The following is a 26234-nucleotide window of genomic DNA, read 5'->3' as shown; positions in this document are numbered from 1 at the left end:
TCTATGAGGTAGTTAATTGTCTCTTTGAGGTCATTTTGTATCCTTTTTGGTCTTTTTGTGCTTTTATTGTCATTTGTGTCTCTTTATGGCGTTTTTTCCATTTGTGTATCTAATTTATGTGTGTTTGCACTTCCTTTGCCTCAGCTTGTGGTGTTTTTGTATCACTTCCTGGCCAGAATGTGTTCATTCCTGTAACATTTTGTGCAGTAATTCATCTATGTTACCAAGAATAACAGCCTTATATTATTATACTTTGATACAAATGATTGATAAAAACTCAACTATTTAAATGTGATAATTACCCATAACTACATCTTGTGATTTCAGTTATTTCAACCATCCACAAATTGTGCTCTGACTCCTATTTTAAAATGCTAATGGTAGCATCTGGCACTTTTTAAACATTATCCAGCTCTGCGAACACCCACAGACACACTCACATACAATACGGACCCCCACACACACATCATTGCACGTCACCGTCCTGTTCTCTTAATTTCAGATGTAATAAAGAGGTGAACTGCGTGATCCTGACTCACCTCGCTCTGCCAAGAGCAGAAATATATTCCATTGCTGGTTTGTACCTAATTTTATTCCAGCTATTTCTCAAATGTTTTGTCAAACTCCTACATAGTACAGATTGAGGTGCCGTTCCAGATGCATAAAATGTTCCCCTTGACATTCTTTAATGTGACACAGTGGCTGTCTGGTTCTCTTGTTTCAGCAGTAGTAAGGATAGATCTACACCCTCCTTCTCTGTCCATGTCTCAGTGCTCCTCTCCCTCCGTTTGCATTCCTCTTCCTCCTGTCTGCATGCCTGAGTTGGGGACTGCTTGCTGTTGACACATTGATTGAATTGGCAATTACTTCTGGTTGAATCGCTAGCAGTTGACATTGCAACACGGGTGCTCAGCCCTCTTGATTCAGTCTACGCTCTGTTGATTTAGCAGCAACAGCATGGGCGAGCATTTTAAAACCCCCTACACATAATAAGATGAAGTATTTAGAAGAGGTGATACAGATGCAAACAGAAAGAGACAGACAGCAAGACAAGTGTGTTTCTTTGTGAGTGTTCTGTGTGTGTGTGTGTGTGTGTGTGGGGGTCTTGTAGAAGGAGCTAATAGTTGAGAGTGTTTGTAATCCGTGTTGAGGGAGTGAAGTGATCCCCTTGAGTATGATGCTTAACCCCAACACGCCATTGTAAAGATCCACCCACACAAATAAATACCACCTGAGAATACTAAGCCTTGTTGGATGATTAAACTGAGACAATGCCATTTTGACTTTGCCTGATAAGAAAATTAGCATTAAAGAGACTGTAATGCTGAAACAAAGGTTTTCCACCCTATTTCTAAAGAGGTGGTGCACGTTCCGTTTAAATTACTTGAGGCATGTTTTCCCCCAAATCCCTGTGTGTGACTGTACTGCGGGACAAGAAGACAGGAAGATGATGTGATGTACAGCAATGACTGCTTCCTGTTGAGATTATGTGGCACCCAGCACAGATGGCTCGCTGGTTTGGAGGCTTAAATGCCACTCACTCTCATCTCTGGGACCTTTGCGTTTGGCAGCAGGCTCTGGGCTCAGTCTGAGCTGGAGTCGCATACACTTCGTTTAAATTCCTGTATATCACAGACCTGCTGAGAGATCTAGGGCGAAGCTCCCACAGCTGCTTGAGCATGGCAGTCTTTTTTGTTTGTGCTTTTTAAGATTTTTTAAATGTTGCAACATAATTTCTGATTCTTAAAAGTTCTGTATGTGACATTCAGAGCATTAATTCCAGCAAACCACTATTTGCTATGTAAAGATATGTTGAGTAATGGTGCCCTGAGCAGAGAATGAAGTCAAACTCCCTCTGCGTGTGTTGTAATCAGAGCTTCTCTGTGGTTTGTTGTGGTAATCTGGTCCAGCATGTGTCACAGTATCTAACTCAGTCTTTCCCAAACCAACAGTCTTGTCTTTAAAAGGCTGTACTGGGCTGAGTTTTAAAGCTAGAATGATGAGTGGTACCAACCACATCATGATAGCTTTTCAGCAAGCCAAAACAATTTTCCTTAAAAAAAAAAAGATTAATCGCGATTAAATATAGAAATTCTGCTATTAATCGCAATTTTAAAAAAGGGTCATTCGACAGCCCCAGTTTGCATCAAAACATTGTAATGAACAATAATGCAGCTTTTGCAAATTTACGACGCTGCCGGTGTGAATAGTCTAAATGCTAAATATTTGCTAGCCAGCATTTTGCATTTTTGTGTCGTTTATTCGTCACGCACCTGATGTGTGATGATCTTAAACCTGAAACGAACAGGAAACAGAAAAATGTAAAGGAGAAAAATATACACTGACTGGCACTCTTGACTCAGGGATTGCATTATATGTGCCTTATTCTCCTAAGCTTCTGTGCACCACAAGTGTTCATTTTTCATGAGATGTCTTTGAGGTCAACCTCGACCTGTTCCAAGCCCGGCCTGCACCGGCAGCAATATCAGTTCTTTTGATGAATGACTATCTAGAAGCACAGTGACCATATTGAACTGAAATTACCCCTCCAGTCCTTTTTCGTGGTTTCTATCTTCAAATGCCCTTCCTCTCCCACCTTGTGAGTGAATGTGCTTTGAAGCCTACAAGGGACCTCAGCATTGGCTTAATCACCTCTTCAGAACTCATCATCTTCAAGGCCTGGTGGCTATGCTAACGAGCTTTAGCGATGCTCCGGGGGCCCCTGGCAGTGCCTTGTCTCTCCTCGCTGTCAGAGCCACAGAGGTGGGCCGGAGCAGTCCTTCCACTCCTGCTACTGGGCCCTCCTGTCTCAACACATCACTTCACCCGCCTCATCGGTGTTCCCGCTTTCTCTTCCCTGCAGCACCTCAGGCATGCGACTACTCCCTAATGCTGGCATTAGGAGAGAAGGAGGGGGTTAGTTGAGTGTGCGCTATGCTCAAAGGCAGCAAATACTAAAAGGCTGCCGACACAAATGTGAGATTATGGAATGGAGACGTGTAGCTGTATGTCAAGGGAACGAAAAACACAGCCAGACAGAGGGAGAGCTATAATGAAAGGGAGCAAGAGATTGAGAGGCAAAATGAAAGAGATAAAGCTGACTGATCACTCAGATATTACATTTAACCCTTTGCTAATCTTCTCAGTGCTGCAGCTGTCGGGCAGCAGTGGAGATGACCAGATCAGTGCTGAGGGAATGGGCTGCGGCTTCGAGCTGCGGCTTGACAACAGTATTAACAATAGCAAGAGCAGTATGAGGATCATTACACTCAGCCAAAGAGATGGTTCTCCCACTGCCTCCATTAGTGAAGATGCTGGGGCTCCACTGCCAGTGCAGTTTACTGCTGGGGCGTGACACAGCAACCAGAGGAAGGGTAATAGTGCTTAATGGGTTCACTTGGTCACTGTCGTTTTCTTATAAACATCTCACTTCACAAAACCAACACATAAAAGGTTGTTTTTATCTCAAATGTATGTTTTTTTTCTGGAAGCCATGTTAATGATCTCTGTCCTTTTTACACCAGTTAATGTACAAAAAGATGTCCGATCAATCTACCGTACTGCTATTTCTCCTGAGAACCACTCACAACTCACCACACGGTGTGCCACCTTTTTCATCCTTCCATTAACAACTCTAATGGGTAAAATGACCACAGTACAAACAAGTGAAAGTAAATTAATTTGCGATGGAAATGTCAGCCTCTTAAAAGGCTTAAAAAGCCCCCCAAACAGTACATTTATGAGTAATGTTCCTGTATTATCAGTAGGAAGACATTTTTTCCGTAGTCTTGAGTTCATAAATTTGTTATTTTCAGACAAAGTATGAGACAAGCCCAAAGTGACAGCCAGCTTATCGTTAAATTAATTCTCTCTTCAGGAAATCTACTTTTTACACTTTCTAGTCTCTGAAGGGTGATTGCATCATTTCCACTCAGTCATTAGCAGAAAGCAATGATGTAGGTTAGAAAGGTAAGCACTGATAATAATAATAATAACACCTCAAAGGGTTTTATTGGACAAGGCACTTTATTAAAAGTGTAATACTATCACTGCTTTACTTTGCTGAAGAACTACAATAAGGGAACTATATTGGTGTCTTCAAAGAGCTCCCATGGTCATGGGAAATCTGGGAAACATTATGGAATTTCAAAATCACAGATTCCAGACCTGGAAAAGTCATGAAATTAATTAAAATCACTGAAAGTTTGCTAAAAAGTCTTCAAATTTTGTTGTGTGTAATGAAATTATTACATTGACTTTTCAAGGATAACCTTCCATATGGAAACGTAAAACTGCCAGGCCCAAAAAACAAAAACAAATCAGTATCAGGCAATAAAATGAAACGTTTTCACATTTTTACAAGATAATTTAATATTAAAACATACATTTTTATAAACTTTTTTGTCGTTATAACGACAAAAATGTTTACATGTCTCAACAAACTTCTAACAAGAAACATCTTTTTATAAAATGAGAATATCTTTTTATATGAAAAACATCCTGTTATAATATGAAAATATCTTGTAAAAGCAAAAGCTGGGAAATGCTTGCTTAATAATGTGTAATAAGCTTTTTTCTACATTGCCTGTCTTAGCACACTGGAGTAAGACCTTTAGTATGATCTATGATCACTACATATGCTGACCTATTTTAAAGTACTTTAACAAAGTCATGGAAATGGGGTAAAATATGAAAAAGTTATGGAAAGGTTTTGAAAATTCATCTGTAAAAATGTGTGGGAACCCTGCAAGTACATCTACAATGAACAACTTCTCTGAAAGACTGGTGTTGCATTAGACACATATCTTTGCTGGACTCATTCCAGTAAAGTATCACCTGACGAGACGCTGGTGATAGGTTACAGCTTGAGTAACTTGTCTGAAAGATAAATGCCAAATACATGTTTTGTATTTGCTTGGCTGATGGCTGTAGATTCGCCTGGCAGGAATATTAGTAACTCATCTAAAATGAAACGGGGCCGAGAAGACAGCCTGATTAACTTGTCCTGGGGATAGACATATGCGATGAGACACATGACTTGTTTGGGTTCAGCTGCCAAGCACAGTATAAAATAGGTTTGTTTGGCTGTGGCTTGATTAACATTTTGGAGAACAGATGTATGTTTAGAGGTCTGACTGTTGTTTCTGCCGCTGCCTTTATTCCGTTGCTGCCTCTGAAGAGTGTTTGCAAAACACACATCTGACTGTTGAATCTTCCCGTGTGTCCAAAGGAGTGAGCTAATTACCCATGGCATCACCCATTGTCTGTGTGATGCTGCAGACAAACTATACTGTTGTGTGTACATTTGACTTAATCTTATGCAGCCACATTGCCATTTTGTGTCTCATTATCTCGCTGACATTAAGCCTCTATGCTGATTAGAGCCCGGAAAGGTGGAAACAGTGAATGATTCAGACTGGAAGTAGCTAGTGTAGGAAGGCTGAAATAAGACACATCAATGACTTCTTATTACACTGACTGCATTAGACAGTTTGACCACAGAGAGAGGTGCATTCACTAAACTGAGCTGAGCTGTGTGATGCTGCTCTGGATGCTTTTTAAGCAGGATTGCAGGGGGATAAACACCGCAATTCATCTTGAGTATTCTCAAGGCAAATTAGCAGAGCTGAGCTAAAAGGCTTACCCCCTCCAAAAAAGAAGAAAACTAAGGAAACGGTCAAATACCACTTGCTGTTAAAGAGCTTCAGTTGTTCTTTGAATGGTGTCTTACAAGTGAAGTGTGTGAAGTGGGGTATTGGATTGTTTTTGTCCTCTAGGAATGATTTCACTTCTTTGAGGGATGAAGAGGTGGATCCACACGATCACCCTTAAAGATTCAGTTATATTTAGACATGGCGGGGGCGTTGGATTAGGGTTATTATATGCCATGTTTATAAGCTTAGTACCTCATATATGATGGTGATTTGGTGATAATAAGTTTTATAGATTTGGGCAACTCTTGGGTCATTTAAAGGTGCTCTTTAGATTTTTTTCTAAGATTAAATCTTTTACATAATAATAATAATTCTGTTTTGTTTAGAATTGCATTTCCCTTAAATTTTGATTTTCAAAGATATACTCTTCAGGATTTTAATTTAACAACAAAAAATGTATAGACTCGTACAAAAGTAATCACTTAAGAGTCACTGGAAGTGTTTGGCAGTGTATTTTTCTGCGGAGACTCTGCCCCTGCCTGTATTTTCTTATTTTCCTTGTATTTCCCTGTCAAGCGAATCTGGGGTTGGGTTTTACTTTCACTTTTGCTGGCGAGCGTGTTCACAAATAGTAACCAACAATCCTGCGTGTTGTACTTAAGTCTTTGAAGTCTTAAAGTCTAAGGGCCATGATACACCAGGCCAATTCTTGGCCGTCTGTCGGTCTGTCAGTGAGTGTCTGTCGCCCTAGTTTTTGTGGTATGTCCTTGGCACTAGTCAGACCCTTTTGGCTGCTTTTCAACCAATTCAGCATGTTGAATCAGTGTCAGAACCTGTTGGTGAATGAAATCACTTTGATTGGTAGGTCAGCTCAGTGTATGAGAAGAGAAACAGAAGTGAGAAAAGCAAGCAAATGACTAAAGTCAAGAGGGCATGAAATCATAACAAACCTGTTATATAAGGTAAGATTATTTTTCTTTTTACCCATTGAACACTTCAGCTTAAAAGGTGTGCAATTGTTTGTGTTATCTTTTGCTAGTGCACTGTCAATATCCAGAATTTTTTCAACATTGGGTTGTGTTGTTAATGTGCCAACTGACTAACTAGCATCTTGAATCCGTCCTGTCGACCCTCCGGTTTCCCTTTTTAAATGACGAATACAGATGAACGCCGCCTGCTGGTATGGCAAGTTATATCCTCTCAAGCTACGCTGAATTAACGTGACAGTTGGCTGTCAGCTGTGGGCTTTCTTATGTGTTCAAGAGCAACTTTTTGGCCGAGACACAGACGAAATGAGGCGACACAACAGTCGGCCTTACTAGTTTTTTGATGAAGGTCTGGTGTTACTAGGCCTTAAAACTGTAAGTCATCTGTCTTGTTGTTGGTCTGTAAACCATCATTATAGCTGCCAGAAAACTCTTGATACAAAGATCTTTAATCTCAAAGAGATTTTTAGCTACAGGTTCAATGTAAAAAAGGTCAAATTTGACATTTTACCACATATACCATATAATTCCTGCTATTTTTTTTCCTATGTAGAAGGCTGCTGGTGCCTTTACAGATTCAGAAATGTCAAAAAAATGGGATTAAAAGGCATCAGGTAGCTTCCTTGTAGGGTAGAGCAGAAAATATTACCACCAGTCTGTGGCAGAGTCACTTCAAGAAGAAGATGGGTGGTTAGAAACATGCTTTCAGACAAAATGATCTTGTGGGATCACTTGGCTGTCTTGATGCTTCTCACAGTGTCTTATTTATGGATGGAGAGCCTCCTACTGTACTGAGGCAGGACAGTCTCACCGATGTGATCGGCCACCGGGGCAGACAGAGGCCACCTGTTGCCCCCGTTAAAAGAAATAGAAACAGACAGAATAAGTAAATAAAGAGAAGAAAACATGACCTGACCCTGTGCTGCCTAGCCCCCTGGAGGGACACCAGAGACGCATATTTAGTGGCAGATGACACACTGTTGTCCTGCAGTAACACACTCTACTGCAGAAAAAAAGTCTACTGCAAACATAATAATGAAGTAAGAGATAGGGTCAGCCTTGAAGATCTGCTTGTCCAATCATTATTCTATGCATTTTTATAATTTTTTAAAATAATGACCTTACATTAATTAGTTTACACGCGTCTCTCATTTTAGCCAGGGGGTCAGTCAATCTACTGCTTTGGTCCAGACCAAAATATCTCATCAACTACTGGATGGATTGGCGTGACATTAATGGTTCCTAGAGGACAAATTGTAATTACCGTGGTGATCCTTTTACTTTTAATCAGCCATCATCAGGTCAAATTTTCAATTTATCCAATACTTTGATTTACTACTGTATACCTGAGAAGATAGACTTATCAGTTTCAGCTGTATTTCCTGCATATTAGCAAATGCTAGCATGATAATATCCTAAATTAAGATGGAGAATGAGGTAAACATTATACCTACAAAAAATAGCATGCTGCTCAAAGCATATAATTTGGGGGAAGCTTACTTAGGACACTGAATGTGCTGGAGCTGACACAAAGTAACTCTTTACCTAAAGACCGTGTTACATAGCTACTAGTGTGGCTGCAGACTCTCACGTCTTGACAAAGTATATAAAGTAGCTGTTTTTGAATGTTATTGTAACATAGTTAATACAGTAGTGAAGTAAATCTTTTTTCAGATTTGTTTATTATAGAAAATGTGCATTGATTAGAGCTGGACACAGTGGCAGTAGATGTGCAGAGGCTCGTTGGCTGAATTTTGTGCAAAGCATGTTGTGCTTCCATTAAAACGTATGTCTCACAGGTTCTAAATATATTACTATAGAACCTGCTTTGGAGGTTGCTGGCAGTCTTGTTTCGACTTTAGGGACTACTTTAGCCCTTAATATAGAACTGTATCTCTTTTAAATTTAAGTAAATTGGGACAAGATTCTTCATACTTTGGACGCGACCTTGTTCAAACTGATGTTAGTCTCATAAAAATAATCTCAGAAAACTGACTTGTCTACCTGCAGGTTGGCCTGTCGAACATGCCACTGCCGCCCTGAGGTAGAAGGAGTATTTATTTAGGACAATGTAGTTTGGAGATGCTCTTTATTTGTGTCCTACAAAACATTACTGAGATGATCATCTACTATATTTCATATATTGATTTTGAATGTGCTGCGTTGTACTGTATATGAGTGGCTGTTACTGTAGTCGTTTCCTGCTTGCTCAGTGGATGATCCTTAATTTCCTCTCTAATCCACAGGCCTGTTCACGTGTCCCCATTGAAGGAGTCCCAGGGGATTGACCTATATACCTGCTGACTCTTACTGACCTGTCACAGCCGTGGTGTGGCGTGGTGTGGTTTGGCACAGACCGGCACACGGCTGTGACATGTGCTCGTTCACGCTTTGCACTGCTCACTCGGTGGTTTTGAAGCACTGTTCATTCAGACTGTGCATAATAGAAATGGATACGGTGGTTTAAAGAACTCTGATAAGGCTCACCTGCTCTGCTGATTTTTGATCCTGATTGTGAATATTACTGCGGGGAAACGGCAGAATACAGTGAGTATTTGTCGTTAATTCGATTTTTTATTTATTTTTTATATAAGCTTTGACTGCTACTGGTGCATTTTTGTTTACATTTCTTTTTCATGCATTGTGTTTAGATTTTCCTTTACTCTCATTAAACATGTGCGTGTCTTTGTGTCTGGGCACCAAACTGTGTGTGACATATTTCCCGACTCACCTTATACTCACCCCATTCACACCTGCTTGGCAGCGCGCCCCTGTGCACGTGGTAGTTAATAATTCACACTGACCCTCTGCTCCCCTGACCTTCACTTGTTAGGAATTAATTATGACCTCCTCCATTGCACGCCTCATTAATCTCTGCGAGACGCAGAACTTGAAGGATTATTATGATGATTTCTGCCTTTGTTGTTACATGGTTATCCTCTTCATTTCCCTTCTTTGTTCTTAAGGTTGACGTGGCCAGCGCTTTTGTTGTGCACTGTCGAGAAAAATTTACATTCAGGTAATGACCGAGGCGGTTTTGATGAGAGAGACGTGAAAGCTATTGTTGAATTATTTTAGGAGAACTTGTGTAAGAAGTTGACAAAGTTTGACATTTCTAAGCAGAACTTTGGGGGAGAGGATTACACATGATGCGTGACAAATGTTTTATATTGCCGTGCGTTGCTGTCATGCTTCCATTTGCTCATTCTCCTCGCAGAAAGTTTGTCTCTCTAACATTGCTGCAGTTTTTTTCTTTTCACATTTGTGGTCTCTACTGTGGCATGAAAACAATAACTTATTGGGAAGTGATCATCCTTTCCTTCCTGGTTAATGAGCACCCAAAATATTATATCTCGATGAGGTTTGTGACTGCGTTTAATGACAGCTGACATTTCTTGCTCGCAGCTTGTGGTCTGGTTCCTGGCGGAGACACCATGCGGGGGACAGACTCGTGCTGTGAGTTGACTGACAGTGAGAGGTGGATACTGAGGCTGTGTAGGCTACACACAGACTGCTCGTACACTTTGCAGATCTGCATAACAAAATATGCCGGCATGTGTGTGTGTGTGTGTGTCAGAAAGTGGGATTGTCACTACAGTTAGTGCAGAAATAAGAGATGGTTTCAAAAATATTGGTGTTAAATATGCAGTCCATATCTAAAGTGTAATATTTAGCAGGATGCTAGACTCGACTCTGTGAGTGCACTGTTTGTTCTTCTGCTCTGCGCATTCATGATGTTGTGTGGGTGTGTACGCTCCCACTGGGCTCCATATCTCTCTATGAAACTCTGCGCTCTCTGGCTCCCTCCATGGGTCAGAAGAATTAAAACTCTCCATCATATTCCTGCCTCACCAGCAGTTTGGCTTCTGTCATCCGTGCACATTTCTGGTTACTTTTGTGGCCTTTATTTCATGGTTGCAACTAAAGAAAGAGAGAGTCTGTGATTTATGACCAGGATTGTGAGTTCAGCTGTTGAACAATGTGACCTTTTATTTCAGCCGTGTGGAGAAAAAGGTGGGATGCGCAGCACAGTATTTTTAAGACAGATCACAGAGTCCACTGGGTCCTTCTTAAGAGTTATCTCTCCCTGAAGAAAATGCTTTGCAGTTGCCTCCTCTTGTATAGACGAGCTCCTGCTATCAAAAGAGATACTGCAGCTGCATATCAGCTAGAAGGTGGAGTCACTGGTCCACTGGGAGTATGCAAACTAAAGCAATCACTACTTCAGTATTAATTAAAAGATGGAAATTAATACAAATGAGGACCACAACAACAGACACCGAGTTACCTGAAACAATACATGCACAATGTGCTGTCTCTAATGTTGTTGTTTTTCATATTGGATTTACCAAAAGGCAGTTCTAACTTGAGATGATAACAAATAATCGACAATCTATTATTCGGTCATTAACACGCTATCACAAATCAATATCGCAGTATTATTATCTTAACAAAAGACCCATTTTATTTCACATTCTTAACATAAAATGACATTTGTGCTCTTTTCTATGTTCTGTAAAAAATGAATTAACTTAATATTGCCAGTTTATTTTGGTTCCTCTCCCACCAACTACCATCAACTTTTCTTCCTGTGATGAATATTGAAATTGACTCCCATTCTGCAGGAACTGCACAGGAATGACTTGACCCACTGGTCAGAGTCCCAGACCCCTGATTGAGAATCACTGCTCTACTCTAGGCTATGTAATATTACACAGACTGACAAATTTAGCAACTAGCTGTTGAACACAGTGGAGCTTTTAGCAGCTACTGAGCCAGATATTCAACTTTAGTTTTTCCTGCCCCCCAAGTGGCCAAACAAATAAAGTAGTTGTTGTAGCTTTAAGTTTGATGCTTTTGTGTGTCCAGGCTCAAATAATGCAATTAATTTCAGACCGTTTTCATGTTTTTGTATTTGTGATATCATGTGAGGAGTCTTGTCCTTGTGGAAGTGTGTAATTGATTGATTAGCATGGAAACCACAGAAAATAAACAATCATGGCCATTTGAATTCCTCTTCAGAGACACACTGTGGAGGACCATCCTGCAGGGGTTTGCAATTATTTTTTTACTCCGCTGTGCAGGTTTGCCAGAAGAAAGTTTATTTCTTTTTGTACTTTACAGTTGTTGTTTTTGTTAACAACTCAAAAAAACAACTTTTATAGCCTGGAGTTGGTTTGTTACTTTTGAGGGCTTGGTCTTCTTGCCCTATTAGATTTGAGCAATTTTTGCCATTATTTGATCATTCAAATTGAGAGAGACAGAAAACATGGTTGGATTTTAATTCAGGATGGTACATTCCTTAATCAAATTAAGCCCCATCTGAGCGCTTTTAATTTGTCATTCACATACCTGCTTTTAGCTCGGCTTGTCATTAGGGGTTTGCAGTCTGGATAATTAATATGCTTTCCCTGCTGCGTTACATAATTTGGTGAATTTATAGCCAGCCACTGTTGATTAGGCATAGACAGACACACGTGCACACACTTACACACACACACACACACACACACACACACGTGAGTGATCAGGGCTGTAATGTCTCAGCAAGCTCCTCTGAGAGTGGGATCAATCTGTGAGAATAGGATCAATCTCTCTGACCTTTTCCTTGTGGTAACCTGCAGTGTTCAATCTCTCATTATTTTGACAGTGAAAGGGCAGCTTTTCCGGCTGTGAGCTGACTGGATGGAGCATCACTACACTGCCGGTGTTCACACCGTCCACCTCTGTCTCTCATGGCAGATTTAGTTTCACTCACTAACTGCTCTCTCAACTCCAATCTTGCTGCCCTGTCAAGTGAAAAAAACAACAGAGCAGAATTCACATTTGCTGTTGCATCAAACACAGCCAACACTTTTGTTTCAGCTGCACAACTTTACATTCAGACTTGGCCTTAAGATCATCTTCTGAGCATATGTTGTAATTCTTGCTGCAGTGACGTACCACTCTGAAAAAAAAGAAAGTTGGTGCTCCACAGTACACCACTTCATAAGCTTACTGTAAGATACCAGCCCATTCTCATCACTAGGTTGTCAATACCAACATTTTGGCTCCCTGTAGCATCTTTATGAGACACACCTGGATTTCACGCAAGGTGAGAGCAACTGAAATGGTATGAAGTAGGGCTTTTCCCATTTCAGAAATATGGCTGTCGAATCAGATTCGGCTGTTCAATATGAATAATAGATGATTCAGATTTTTTTTTTTCCATATTAAGTTTTAAAGTTTGAATGGAGTTCAGCGGGACGTTTAGTGTGACAGCAGCATTCACTTAATATAGTGAACAAGCTAACAGCAGATCGGTAGTGTGCAACAGCATTTTCAAAACATTACATATCTAACAAAAGTGCCCACTACTCAGCCCCTGATAAGCATAGGAATGGATGGATGGATCGGAAAAAAACAGAGACTGTGTCATATTAACTTGCTGTGAGCTGTTAATTTACCACCTCTAAGTAGAAGAGAGAAGATAATATTTTCTGAGAGCCCCACAGTGCAGATCTCTCCCCCTCTGTGTCACTGCCGGTGTCTACCAGAGGTACACCAGGAGACCACAATTTGTGTCTCATGTGAAACCAATAGTCAACATTATTATAACATGTAATTTACATATAGTCATCGTGAACTGACATCCCTCATGTTGCAATAACAAACATACTTATTTTAACCCCAAAATACGATCCTTGTTCTAAACCTTACCAAGTAGTTTTGATGCATAATCTTAACCATAACTGACAACATTAACCACTTGTTATTACGTGTTTCAGCTTTGGGTCACATAGAGATGCAAAAGGGCACCCTGTGCGTTACTATGAGATGCCGAGGGCAAAGACTCTCTGTTTAACAACACGGGAATGAGAACAGGTTGCAGATATGGAATTCTAGATTTTGATTTTTTCATAGAATTATACAAAGCCCTGAGAGCTGAACGTATCTGATGACAACACACGCAAACAGACAAACTGCAATTAAAGAAATCATCGACATAGGTGTAATTGTTTCAAAATTAGTTGCAAATGTATGAATAGAACTGTGAAACTGTATCTCAGTCTGTTTGTGTGTGCTCCCAAAACCACCCCCATCAACATCTTCACTAATTTGGCAACACACATGCAGAACAATTATAGAAAACAACCAAATATGGAAGCAAGCTGAAAATACTGACCATACAACCAAACACAGACAACACCAGAGAAGAGAGAAAACATCAAATACATAAATGCTGACACTGATGCTGAAACACTGACAAAACTACCGTTCCAAGGGACACTAAAAACTGTAAACATGTAGAGATTTCTCAACATTGTCTCAATCAAACAGAATGTTCAGACTCAAATACACTATTATTGTCTGCGCTTGTTTTAACATCATGTATAGGTTGTCAGTCCATTTCTATTTTTGTTTGTGTTTGAAGGGTGTTTTGTGATGCTGTTTATGCATTGTCCAATTGGTGAAGATGTTTTCTTAATTTGCATGTGTTTTGTGAAATTGCAGTGCATTGATCTTTCAGGGACACCGTAGAATTATCTAGACACATAAACAATAGCTTTAACTAGCTGATGTAAGGACAAAAACATTAGACAGGACTGTGGCCGAGGCAAAAACAGCTCTGGCTTTATTGTAGAGATCGATGAGTTCAGCAGAGTTTAGCTCTTCCTCTAACCACTAAGTTCTCCCTGCAGCCGTCTTGCGCCAGGTCCTAAAAGGTTTAAATCAAATCTGAAATGGTAAATTTGTCATATATACAGAAGAGATATAATAAACACACTGATGCTGTAGCTGCACTGGTGACAGCAGAGACTGTTGGAAGGATACAGTGTTAAAAAAATCTGTGGAAATGCCTTCTAACTGGATGCTCTGTTGGTGGCTTGTTACATGTTGCAGTGGATAAGCGCAGACACCAAATGCTGCAGATGTAATTGATAGATTAAAGTCGTGTGTAGTCTTGTTTTGTGTGGAGTCTCTGAGTTACAGTTCAGAGCCAAGGTTAAGTACAATCTCCACTGAGCAAACAAGTTAGCCTCCCGCCATTTAATGAGGTTACCAGTTCACTAACAAGATGATCTCACTAACGAACTGAGCCTGCTGCTGCTGCCACACACACACACACACACACACACACACACACACACACACACACACACACACACACACACACACACACACACACACAAATTCCCCAAAACACAAAAAGTGAGCAGTCAGCTGAGTGATAAAACAACTGTTTAAAAACTAATTATTTTCTGCTTGAAGAAAAGATTTTGTTCAGGGCTGGGCAAAATATTGTGATTTAAGACAAGATATCGCCTCAGATTTTGGTATCGATGTCACAAGAACTAATTTTTAAGTACCAAGTCAATGCCAAAAATTCAGAAAATGTGTTAGTACTCATTTTTCTCTTGTACGCCACAGTGAGAAGAATCAGTCGTTCCCTTGTTCCAAGATAGTGTAGCAGCTATTGGGCAGACCAGATTTTACTGCGCATGTGTTTTTCCCCAATGATATGCATAATATGATGCTGTGACTTATCCTCTCTTTAATCTTCTTGCTACAAGTATGAAAGAACAACAATCTGCGAAGGATGGTAACCAGCCCCCCAGGAAGTGCGCCAAGCTTTGAAGCCAATTTTATTCATTTATTTAAAATTAAACAATACTCATGTTCAAATAACATGGCTTCAAGTTCTGTACATTCACAGATTCAGGTGCACACCAAACAGACAACAACAGATAAACATCAAAATAGACAAGAAGTATTAATTATTATTGGAGCCAGAGGTGACCATATTTGGAAAAAAGGTCTGAGCTGTGGAGGCGCGAGGTGTGGATCTGACTCATAGGCTTTGGCGACCAGTAGCGGCAACTCACAGACAGCTTGTCATTCAAGCAGTCTTGCTCTTAAACATGCATAACTTTGAGCCTCAAGAAAATGTAAACGGGTGAGTTATTTAAAAAACAACAAACAAACAAAAATACACCCCGTGAATGTTGAAGTTAGCTATGGAGACCAGAACTCTGAACATGATTATTTCTTTGTTAAGTTGGGCATTTTAACAAGGGGGTCTATAGAGACTAACTACAAATTTTGGCTTTTTCCACACTGGCTTAATTTTTCAGCCCTGGAGGTTACTGTTTGGTGAAGAGGTGCTGAGCGTCTATTCTGCATTGAGCGCTATACATTTGGCATTTTTTCAGGTCGCCTAGAATTAAAAAATGTTTAGCTTTGGGTAAAAAACTGCACTCGTCTCTGTCAATTTTTACCTAGCTGTCCAGTCACAGTGGAGGAGGGGCAGTACAAATTTCACAAAGATGAACTGTCACATTTTAGTGCTGAACAACAACAACAACAACAATAGAGGAGAAATACATTGTATGCTGTATGTTTATATATCACTTCACAGGATTTATTGTTTTATGTTCTTTGCTCTCTTACAGAATAAGAAAAGTGTTGATTTTCACAAGTATCGGTTTTGACTACTAATGATCTGGTATCATGACATGCCTAGATTTTGGATTTAATAGTAACGTAATATGGCAGAAGTGTTGCCTTTTTCTGATGTTACAAGCTGCATTACAGTAAAGTCCCCAATTTCTCAGTTTTGAGATCAATAAAGTATATCTATCTATCTATCTATCTATCTATCTAAGTATTTGATTTTCTCCTTATCCTCCAGCCCTAATTTTGATATACATTTCCTTTGTAGCTTTAGCTGTAGGTGAATGTCTATGTATTGAGCTATTGAAGTGCTGTTCTTCAGAGGGCAGTTAAAAAGTAGACGGGGATTGCCACAGTGAATTTGTTGCTCTGTTTTAAGGGTGCATTAAATGCCTGTCTCTGAGGCGCAGAGGCTCAGTCTTTTATATGGACCTGATTTTCTCCACACAGTGTGGGCAGAGGTGGGAAGCACAGCCCACACCGCTCACTGCTGTACAAGCTAAAGCACTCTACATGAATAATTTGCTACTCCCAGCTCCGGTTTGGCCTTGCTCCTTTCTCCCTTTCACCCACGCAGTGATGTTATGCTGATTCAGGAGCAAAGAGCGGAGTTTGGCAGTGCCTAAATGGCAGGAAGAAAGCTTCGTGGTCGAGGAAAATTTTCATTATAGTATCTAATTTAGGTATCTAATTAAATTCTGCTTTATGAACATGCTCAAAAAATAGTTACAGCAGATTTGATGTGCTTTTGAGGAAGTTGATAGCGAGTTGACTTCAGAGGCCGGCAGCTTTTTTTTAGATCGGATGATCATGTGCTGCACATAGTACACACACATACAGTAGCATGTCCTCAAGTCTGTATTTTCAGTTCAGTGGTTCTGTGTCTGTCCCACATGTGGACTAGCTGTCCACAAACACACAAATACTTGTCACTGACATTTCTACTCATTTTTTCTTCTTTTTTTTTTACATGTGAAAGAAGCAGCACAGATGGCTAGTTCTGAGAGTCCTGCACCTGTTTATATATAGCTTTTCAGTAGAGCACTTGAGAGAGATGAAAACAAAGCAAGTCTGTCTGTTTGGCATGCCAGTGGCTCTATCCACGCTTCATGGTCTCAGTTGAGACAACAGATTCCTGAAGGATTTGGGCACATTAAGAAAGGTTTCATCTTGAATGGAAAAATAGCATCACAAAAAATAGCGTGTTACACATAGATTTCAAATGTAGCCACCGTATCTGTTTTTACACCATGTTATATTTGGCAGTTATTGTTTTTATAAATCTCACTTTATCAAAGTGGGTGAAGTTTAAAGTTGTTCACTTTTCATAGTCACTGTGTTTTTTCTGTCCTTGAAAGGTTTTTAAGCTGACCAAATGTTTGCCAGCCTCTTATTTTATCTCCTTTTATACTGAAAAATGTTATAGCTGCCCACACTTTTCCTCAATTGTTGCAGCGTGGTCCTTCTTCAACTGCATATTTTCACAGCATTCATGATTCAAATGGCATCACTTTTAAACGAGGGAGTTGCATAATTTAACACTCATATTGCACAAGGGCTCTAATTGAGTTATTGTCAACAGAAGAATAGTTGAAGTCTACCAGTAACAAAGCTGAATTAATCATTAATTTTCACATTAATCCAAAGAGGGTGAGTCTCAACACTCAACCACAGCAGGCAGCTGGTTTGGATATAAGCACTGCTTGCAAGCTACCTGTGCAGCATCACACAGGCAACATCTAGCAAGCTAAAAAGTCAAGAGCTGCAACAATTAGTCAACTGATCGATTAGATGGTTGGCAGAAGATTCATTGGCAACAGTCGATCAATAATTTAAGTAATATCTCAAGCAAAAATGGCAAAAAATTCTAATAGTTTCTTTTAATTTTGGACTGTTGGTCAGACAAAAAGGACATTTAAAGTCAACTTTGACTCTAGGAAATTGTGGTTGGCATTTTTCACTTTTTTTTGTGATGTTTCCTAGACTAAAAAAGTTGATTATATTAAGGAACAGTTCTCCTCCAAATCAAAAACACATATTTTTCCTTTTACCTGAAGTGCTGTTTATCAATCTAGATGGTTTTGGTGTGTGTTGTTGGAGATAACAGCAATATAATCTCCAATATAATGAATTTAGATGGCACTTGGCTTGTTATGCTCAAAGCATCTAAAAAAATACATTTTAAAAACTGCAATTAAAAACTCTTTCCAGAGATCATGACCCTGTTACTCAAGATAATCCACTGACCTTGTTGTGAGCAGGTTAATGTAGGAACTATTTTCTTTATACCTTACTACACTTGCCAACTGTATCACCATACAGAAGGAAGCATCTAGAAAGAGACATTGCTATGTTTTTCAGAATGTATTTTGTCCCTTTAAGAAAATAATTGGTTGCCTGAATTATTATAAAATTAATTTATAGTTATAACCCAAATGTTTTGCTTACTACTCACCGGAGACCAAACCAGTACATAAAGTCCAATTAATATGAAACATTTGTCAGGAGTCCAGAAACATGAGTCCAATGGGATGATAATGTTTGTCTGTGTCTGCAGAATGTGTAATCTGGCAGTTGTATATTAAATGACAAATATAACAGCCTCAAAGGCCACAATATACAAGGGCTTTTGTCTCTTAGCTTTTTTAGATAACTGATAAATGTAGCAATTAATTACAGCCTGCAAAAATTAGTTGATCGGTCAGTTGGTCATAAGAAAATAAACAGACAAAACAAGACATGCAAATTCATTACTTTTGATTCTTGGAACTTCTGACAGATATTCGTGACTATTTGCTGTCATAGGACTGGCAGTATAAAGATATTCTATCATATCTAGACATGAGATCATATATTATTGTATATATTGTCCAACATATTAGATATTGTTATATTGTGATATGGAATACATGGTGGTTTTTTATGATTTTAACGGTTGCGTTACAGTAAAGTGATGCACTTTTCTCAACTCATCAGACACTTCTACTTGTTTCAATAGTTGCCTTTACCCACTTAGTTATTATATCTGCATTACTAATGGTTATTGATCAAAAGCGGAATTGCATTAATATTTGTTCAATGTACCAATAGTCATTCCTACAGTTATTGTCACAAAAAAGAGGGAATTTAGTAAAAAAAAAAATGTTCTGTTCAATTCTGTCTCCCAGTTTTAGCATTAATGAGATGCTTCTGAGGAGATTTTAAAATGTCGAGATATATATTGTGAATCAAGATACAGCCTAAAAACATTGTGATATAATTTTCTGTCCATTTCACGCAGCACTATGCTGTCATTTATAGACCAAAGAGATAATGAATGAAGCAAGAATATTATCAAAGATTATTCAATGATGGAAGCTGCAGCACTACTTTAAATATCTGTGTGTAAACTTGGAAACTGTCTTTAATGATTCTCCCAACATCATAAACATGATGGATTTTCCCACAACAGAGAATTGTTGTTTTTTTTCCAATTTACTTTTGATTGATAGACATCTATTCATTTAATCAATATACAGACATAGCATTACATACAATATATAGTTCATCCTTTGTAGCCATCATCGTCACCACCACCCTCTCTCTTCCTCTCATCGTCATCATCATTAGTCCACCACCACTTTCTCCTTCTTCCTTCCATCCTCCTCCTCCTTTTTCATCCTCTTCTGTTAAATTTCAGCTTTGTCTCTTTCCACCCACATCAGCGAGTGGTTAACCGTTATTTGTAGGTCCTCTCAGCATCACGAATCAGTTTTACTGGGCAGAATCAGTGGCCTGTGATGGACCCTTCAATGTGGCCTGTGAGCTAAATAGCTTCTTTTTTACAAGAACCCAGAGGACACAAGGAGAAGAACAAATAATCAATCTCTCACTCACACAGAGCCTGATCAATTTCTTTACACAGATTTAGTATGAAGGAAAAAAGAAGACAGACTGTGTCCTCCTATCACTGGAGACTTGTCGGTCAAATGTCGGTCTCTGGGGTCTCTAGATTAAGATCCCTATCGTGCTGTTAGGATGTTCCTCGCTGACTAAATGATTGTCACTCTATCTCTCTCTGTCTTGCTTGTAATGTCGGCTTTTCTCAGTTATTTATATCATTCAGGCAGATCACTCTTCTTTAAGCTCTCGTCCGTGTCAGAGATGTGCAGCCCAGTCTCCAGAAGAAAATGTTGGCATTTTACATTTGTGCAAACCACAAACAGGTTTATACAAATTTATACAGTTTACAGTTTATACAAATCATATCAGCATGTCTGAAGTGACGTAGCATATGAGCTGATTTAGAGATTTCAAGGCAGACAGGATGGTGTGTTGCCAAGGTAAGATGCATGCCAAGCTGCAGGCCACTGTTGTACACCAATAATATAATAAAAAAATAATATTTTTTTAGTGAGTGATCACTGTGTCTCCAGCGGCTCTTTTGGCACCAAATGTGGGTGTTTCAAAGCAACCCTTGGCTGTTTTTCCAGCTTTTTTGCAACTGTTTTTGGCTGTATTTTTAGTGGCCCTTTTGACTCAAAAAGCACTTCTTTTTTTGCAGATACGTAGCTGCTTTTCCTGCTTGGATAGTGGTGCAAAGTCATTTTTTTATGGAGACAACACTGTTTTTCCTGCCGGAATAGAGTCCCGAAAAGCAGTTGTTTGTCAGTGAGACATCGCTGGATTTTCTTTCAGAAAGTGGCCCAGCATTTTTTACAGAATGCATGTTTTTTCTGCTGGAATAATGGTCCAAAAAGCAATTGCTTTTTGATGACACATCACTGCTTTTCCTTCCCCTTATAGTGGCCCTAAAAGCAATTGTTTTTCACCGAGACAATTGCAGTTGTCATACCAAATAGTGGTCCAAAAAGCGTCTGTTTGTTAATGACTCATTGCAGCTTTTCCTGCTGGCATAGTGGCATAAAAAAGGTCATTTTTTTACTGACACAGCGCGTTTTTTTCCTGCCATAAAGTTTTTCAACATATCCGCTACATAATAATTTGCAAACGTAAGGTATCCATTGTTTGCAGAAATGTACAATGCCAACTTTTTTTCTGCAGATTGGGTTGATTTGTGACCTACCAAATTCCAAGAGCACAGATGATATTTGATAGTTGCATATGTGAAAAAAGTAAGGGCATGTAAAAAAAATATATATATATATTTGCAACCCTCTCTACCATCTTGACTATTTGGATCGCAGTGAAGATGTCCTCTGATACAGTCATTGAGCACCTGCATTGCTTTTATTTATTCAGTGTTTCTGGGCATGCTGTTGAATTCCATCTTCTCTATTTATGCTTCTGAGGTATGACACCAATAAAAGTAATGATTTATTGGGCAGATGGTAATCAGCAACAGAGGTGTTTATGAGGTTATTTGTTTTGTTGTATGAGTCTGCGACTCAAGAGCGCTCCCTCTTCAGGCCTGGGGTACGGATGATTATCACAGAAAACCGAGGGCCGTGTTACAAACATGGTGCCGCCACCTCGCTTTTCAGCTTTCATAACCTGTAATATAGCAATCTCTTTCAATCGAGCTGTTTCATCGATCTGCTGCATTGACCTGAAATTGAATCAGCTTATGTTAATATCATGTCTTTGATGGGTTCTGTTCGGGAGCTTTAGCAGTGTCAGAATATATAACTACCTCCAAACATAGTTCTCAGTGAGGATGTCGGTGAAGGACGAATCTTGCAGATTGAAAGTTTGCTGTGGGCTTCATAAAAGGTCTAATGACAGTTGCACCCCTTCAATCTAATAGTAGATGTGTTAATTTGTATTCACACGGCACTCTTCCTCTGTGTACCCTGTTTGAGAGTGCTTAATGTTGTCAAATGATTAAGTCTTCACCAAGAGATGAAAGGCCTTGTTTGGACAGGCTTTCAAATATTCAGTTGTTCAGACTCGCTGTACTGAGTCCTTGGCACTCCATGACCGTTTGGAAAGCAACAACTTTCTGATTTAATTTTTTCTGACTAACAGACACATTTATATTTCCTTACCCATCAATCATCACAACTGATAATCAAATAATGTGTCGACACAATGTCAATATCAAAGTAAACACAAATGTTAAGCATACTTTGTGTGCATAGTCAGATTGCTGCCCATTTAATAAGTAAGGTGGAATCCAGCTGACACTGAAGGCTTTCTAACTGCACAAAAAACCCACTAACACCCAATATCATCTGGCTTTTTTTTGTCTTCAGTGGATAAGGTGACACAGGACATCAATATGGCATCAGAAAAACATTGTTTTCTTGTGTTGGACAAACGTTATTTTTTGTTGGAATGAAAAAGGTGTTATTTTAAATAAAATTTTAAGTTGTGTGTGCGTTAACTTTAGGACATTTTGCAGACGTCAGGTTTTGTTCTCTTTACCTTATGACTAAATGTCATTATTCTACATCAAGATGGTGTTGGCATGAGACGTCTGGAAGATGTTAGATTCTGGTTACTTAAAAACACAACCTAAAACCAACAAAATATTGTCATTTGTTGTCAGCATTCTGCGTCAAATTTCTGTTAGTGCTAGATGTTGTCTGCCATTAAATGTTGGCCATCCAATGTCACAACCTAAATGTAACCAAATATCGAAGTCCCACAATGTTGGTGGCCAGCTGGGAATCTGCATTCATTTCCAGGATAAATTGTTCTGCAGTAGTCAGGGGCTCCATTCAACAGTGATGGAAATATTTTGTGTGTGTGTGTGTGTGTGTGTGTGTGTGTGTGTGTCTGTGTCAAAGCAGCAATGCAATTGAACATTGTTCCAAATTAGTCTGCACCAAGTGTGAATGTGAGAGGCTGAATAAGTAACTGATAAAAAAAAAGTACCAGAGAAGTACCAGCATGATATTAAACTGGCCTCCATGCTGTCATCTTCAGTTGGTTTACCTGTTTTCCAGCACATTTGTGACGGTGAATGAATGCACCGCATGAGTTGGAAAAAAAAAACAGAACTGGGTGTATTTGTTTGCTGCAGAACCGTGTACACGACTTGGGTCTACTGGCAATTTGGAAAAAAAGTTTATTCCCTATTTTCTGTGTTTTTTCTTGCATTTAAAAAAAAACTGCATATATGCACTACTTTTGGTGAAAAAAAGGCCAAAGAAAATGTGTCGGAGGATTGTTCCTGCAACAGAAAAAGCTGCTCCATAGTGAACAATGAAAAGCTGTGTTCAAGCTTTTCAGTTTAAAAGGCTCATGCTTCGTTGAAAGAAAGCTTGATGGTGGTAAAAGCAAGTCTATTGATAAAATTGTGCAAATGTGCATGAAGATCTAAACTGGCATTGAAAAAGTACACAATCCAAGCCCCCTCCCCGCGTTTGACATTGTTGAGTCTGTTGTCTTGGAAAATCAATAATCATATCTATGCCAACAAAAAAGAAAAGAAAACTTGAGTGTGTTATGCTGAATTATGTACATGAATAATAGAGTTTATTATAATGGCGTACGTGCTTTGATTATTCTGTTCCAACATGTTTTGATTCTTTTTCTCTTTGTGCTTGTTTTTCAGAAGAAAGAATGGCTGTGCTTGAACTGCCAGACGCAGAGGGCTCTGTCAGGAAGCTTGGGAGATATTCCAGCTCCTGTTGCACAGCCCGTGGGATCCCCCCGGCCACCTGCTGCAGCCAATCAACAACCACCTCAGCAGAAAGGGCCAAATCAACCTTTAGGGCCTAGGCCCACAGGTCCTCAACAACAACAGAAACCATCGGGTCCCCAAGTAAGTGGCCCTGTCTCTCCTGTGAAACATGTTGGGCCTGCCCCTCAAACCAAGGGGCCGAGCCAAGCCTCCCCTCAAACCAAGGGCTCTGCCCAACCTGTTCCCCAGCCTAAAGGTTCAACTCAGCCACCTTCCCAAACTAAAGGTCCAACACAACCCTCAGCTCAGAGTAAGGGACCTCAACCTAAAGGTCCTAATCAATCACAGTCTCAGAGTAAGGGCCCTGTTCAGTCTGCTAACCAAATAAAGGGCCAGAGCCAGGCCAAAGGGCCAACTCAGGCAAAGGGATCTGTTCAGCCCTCAGCTCAGACTAAGGGCCCTTCTCATCCTTCTGGTGCAAAAGCCACCCCTGGTAAACCTGCACCCAACCATGCCAAGGCCTCTCCCACCCCATCAAAGACAGCACCCACTCAGTCTAAACCCACAGGTAACAACCAGGCCCGCAAACAGCCGCAGAGCCAGGAGAAGACTAAAGTCGTGTCTAAATCTCTAAAAGAAGACGTCAAGGCCTCACCGAAGAAGACAATGTCAGAGACTGTCACTTCACCAAAAGACACGAAGATAACTGAAGATACACAGAAGTCAAGACACCATGAAGTGAGCTACCTGCAACTTCTTCGCCTTCACCTGTTACTCTTGAGTCACCATTTTTAATTTTTTTTACTTTATTTTTATTTTTATTGTTTGCTCCATTCTAACCATTTCTCAGAATCATTTTCATCAAATAATTATCCTTATAATCATTCATTCCACATCACTTTTATCACTGTCGTCATATCCTTATTTCTATCTTGTTTAAAGGTCCAGTGCCAAAGATTTAGGGGGATATATTGGTATAATTGGAATATAATTAATATGCGTTCTTTGGTGTATAATCACCTAAAAATATGAATTGTGTTTTTCGTTACATTAGAGTGAGCCATTGTACCAAACACTGGCTCTAGATAGGCCCATTTGCCTTTTTACATTTTTATGTCTGCCACTGTAGTTAGCAGCCCTTCTGCAACAAGCTGAACAGTGTCAGAAAAAAGACTGATTTTTGCATTTCACTAGCAGCCCGTCTTTGACATGCCAAACAGCATCAAGGAAAATGTTGATGATTTTTGATGATGATGAAATGATTTTTAATGTGAAACTTCTTTACTCAGTGTTTTTAAAAGTGAAACTGGGTCTGTTTATTTTGGCAAAGAAGAGATCTCTGCAGATAATTTGGCTCCCAGTAAAATCCTCCTGGTCAAAGAATACTGAAGGAATTTTAACCAGGAGAAGTTTCAGCTGGTATCAATCTGCAGTCCTCACTGCTAGATACCACAAAATCCCACTAAATCTCACACACTGTTCTTTTAATTCTTTTTTCGTAATTAGAATTTCTGTAGTTACCATGTTTGTTTTCTGTTTTAATTGTTGCTCCAATCCAAACTTTCATTCTTCTTATTCTTCTTTCCTTCCTCATTATCATTAGTTCCATCATTTCCATCTTCTTCTCTTATTGTTCATTCTCAGCACTATTAAAGTTGTCAAACCATATTATGATCACTAATGTAATATAGTTATTACATAAGTGTTTCTTCATACCATGCCCTTTTTTGAAATATTCCTATCCGTATTAATCTCTTCAACATCATAATATCTTTGTCATTATCATGGTGATCATCCTTATAATCATCATCACCATCGTCATCTTTATCAACCTGATCATCATCATCATAGCCATCATCATTGTCTTAATGTCCATTTCTCATCTTCAGCCTGTTCCCCCATTCCTCCGCCTGATTTTGTACACTTTAATTTTTTTTTTGTAACCAACGCAAGCTTTTTGTTCACTGTGACACTTCGTGACGATATTTTAAGCATTCTAAGCATGTTCGTTATTCTTCAACGGTTCGAAGAATGCAACGGAGAATGCGTCAGAGATGGCAATCAAGCATGTAACCAAAATGACATTTGTCTGTAGATGTTTGTATGTTCAATTGTCTGTTATATTCACTCTGTGTGTCAGTGTATTTATCCATCTGTTTGTACATAACTTTAAAAGGCAAACTCAACCCAAATCAATGGAATATGATTAATACCTTCAATAAAGTGCAAAATAAGATTGTGTTCACAAGCAAGTCAAAGCAAAAGCTCTTTTATGTATTTCAAAATAAAAAAGTGTTTATATAATTTTTTAAAGATATCAAATGTATAAATGTTGCTTGGTGGTAATTGTGGGGAAAGTCAAATTCTGAAAACCAAAAGGAAATATTTGGGTTGATTTTAGCCTAAAGTTTTATGGTATCTGATTGTTTGATTAAGGGTTTGTTCCTTCTAATGTAATTATCCTCTAATATTTAAGTATTAGAGAGCATTTCAACTGTATTAGGTCCACTGCATTAATTTTACTCCCTATCTAAAAATGCTCATGAAAATGTCACTGCTGATGAGTTTGATGAAATAGTGGGATAAAAG

General features: G+C 39.2%; 1 protein-coding gene across 3 annotated transcripts in view; it reads left to right on the top strand.

Moving 5' to 3' along the window:
* Positions 1 to 26234, top strand: part of bsnb (bassoon (presynaptic cytomatrix protein) b) — a 93438-nt gene that overhangs the window by 44689 nt on the left and 22515 nt on the right. For 2 of the 3 annotated variants that reach the window (XM_088090333.1, XM_088090339.1), the window contains exon 4: positions 23577 to 24383. In XM_088090333.1, coding sequence (XP_087946459.1) covers positions 23577 to 24383 — 807 coding nt within the window. The remainder of the gene's footprint in view (positions 1 to 23576; positions 24384 to 26234) is intronic. The other variant, XM_088090341.1, reaches the window with a different exon arrangement.

This window comes from Plectropomus leopardus, chromosome 2 (assembly GCF_026936395.1).
Source record: "Plectropomus leopardus strain MGB_pleo_1.0 chromosome 2, ASM2693639v1, whole genome shotgun sequence".
NCBI lineage: Eukaryota > Metazoa > Chordata > Actinopteri > Perciformes > Serranidae > Plectropomus > Plectropomus leopardus.
The sequence above is the reverse complement of the archived record's forward strand: the minus strand, read 5'-3'. Positions and strand labels throughout refer to the sequence as shown.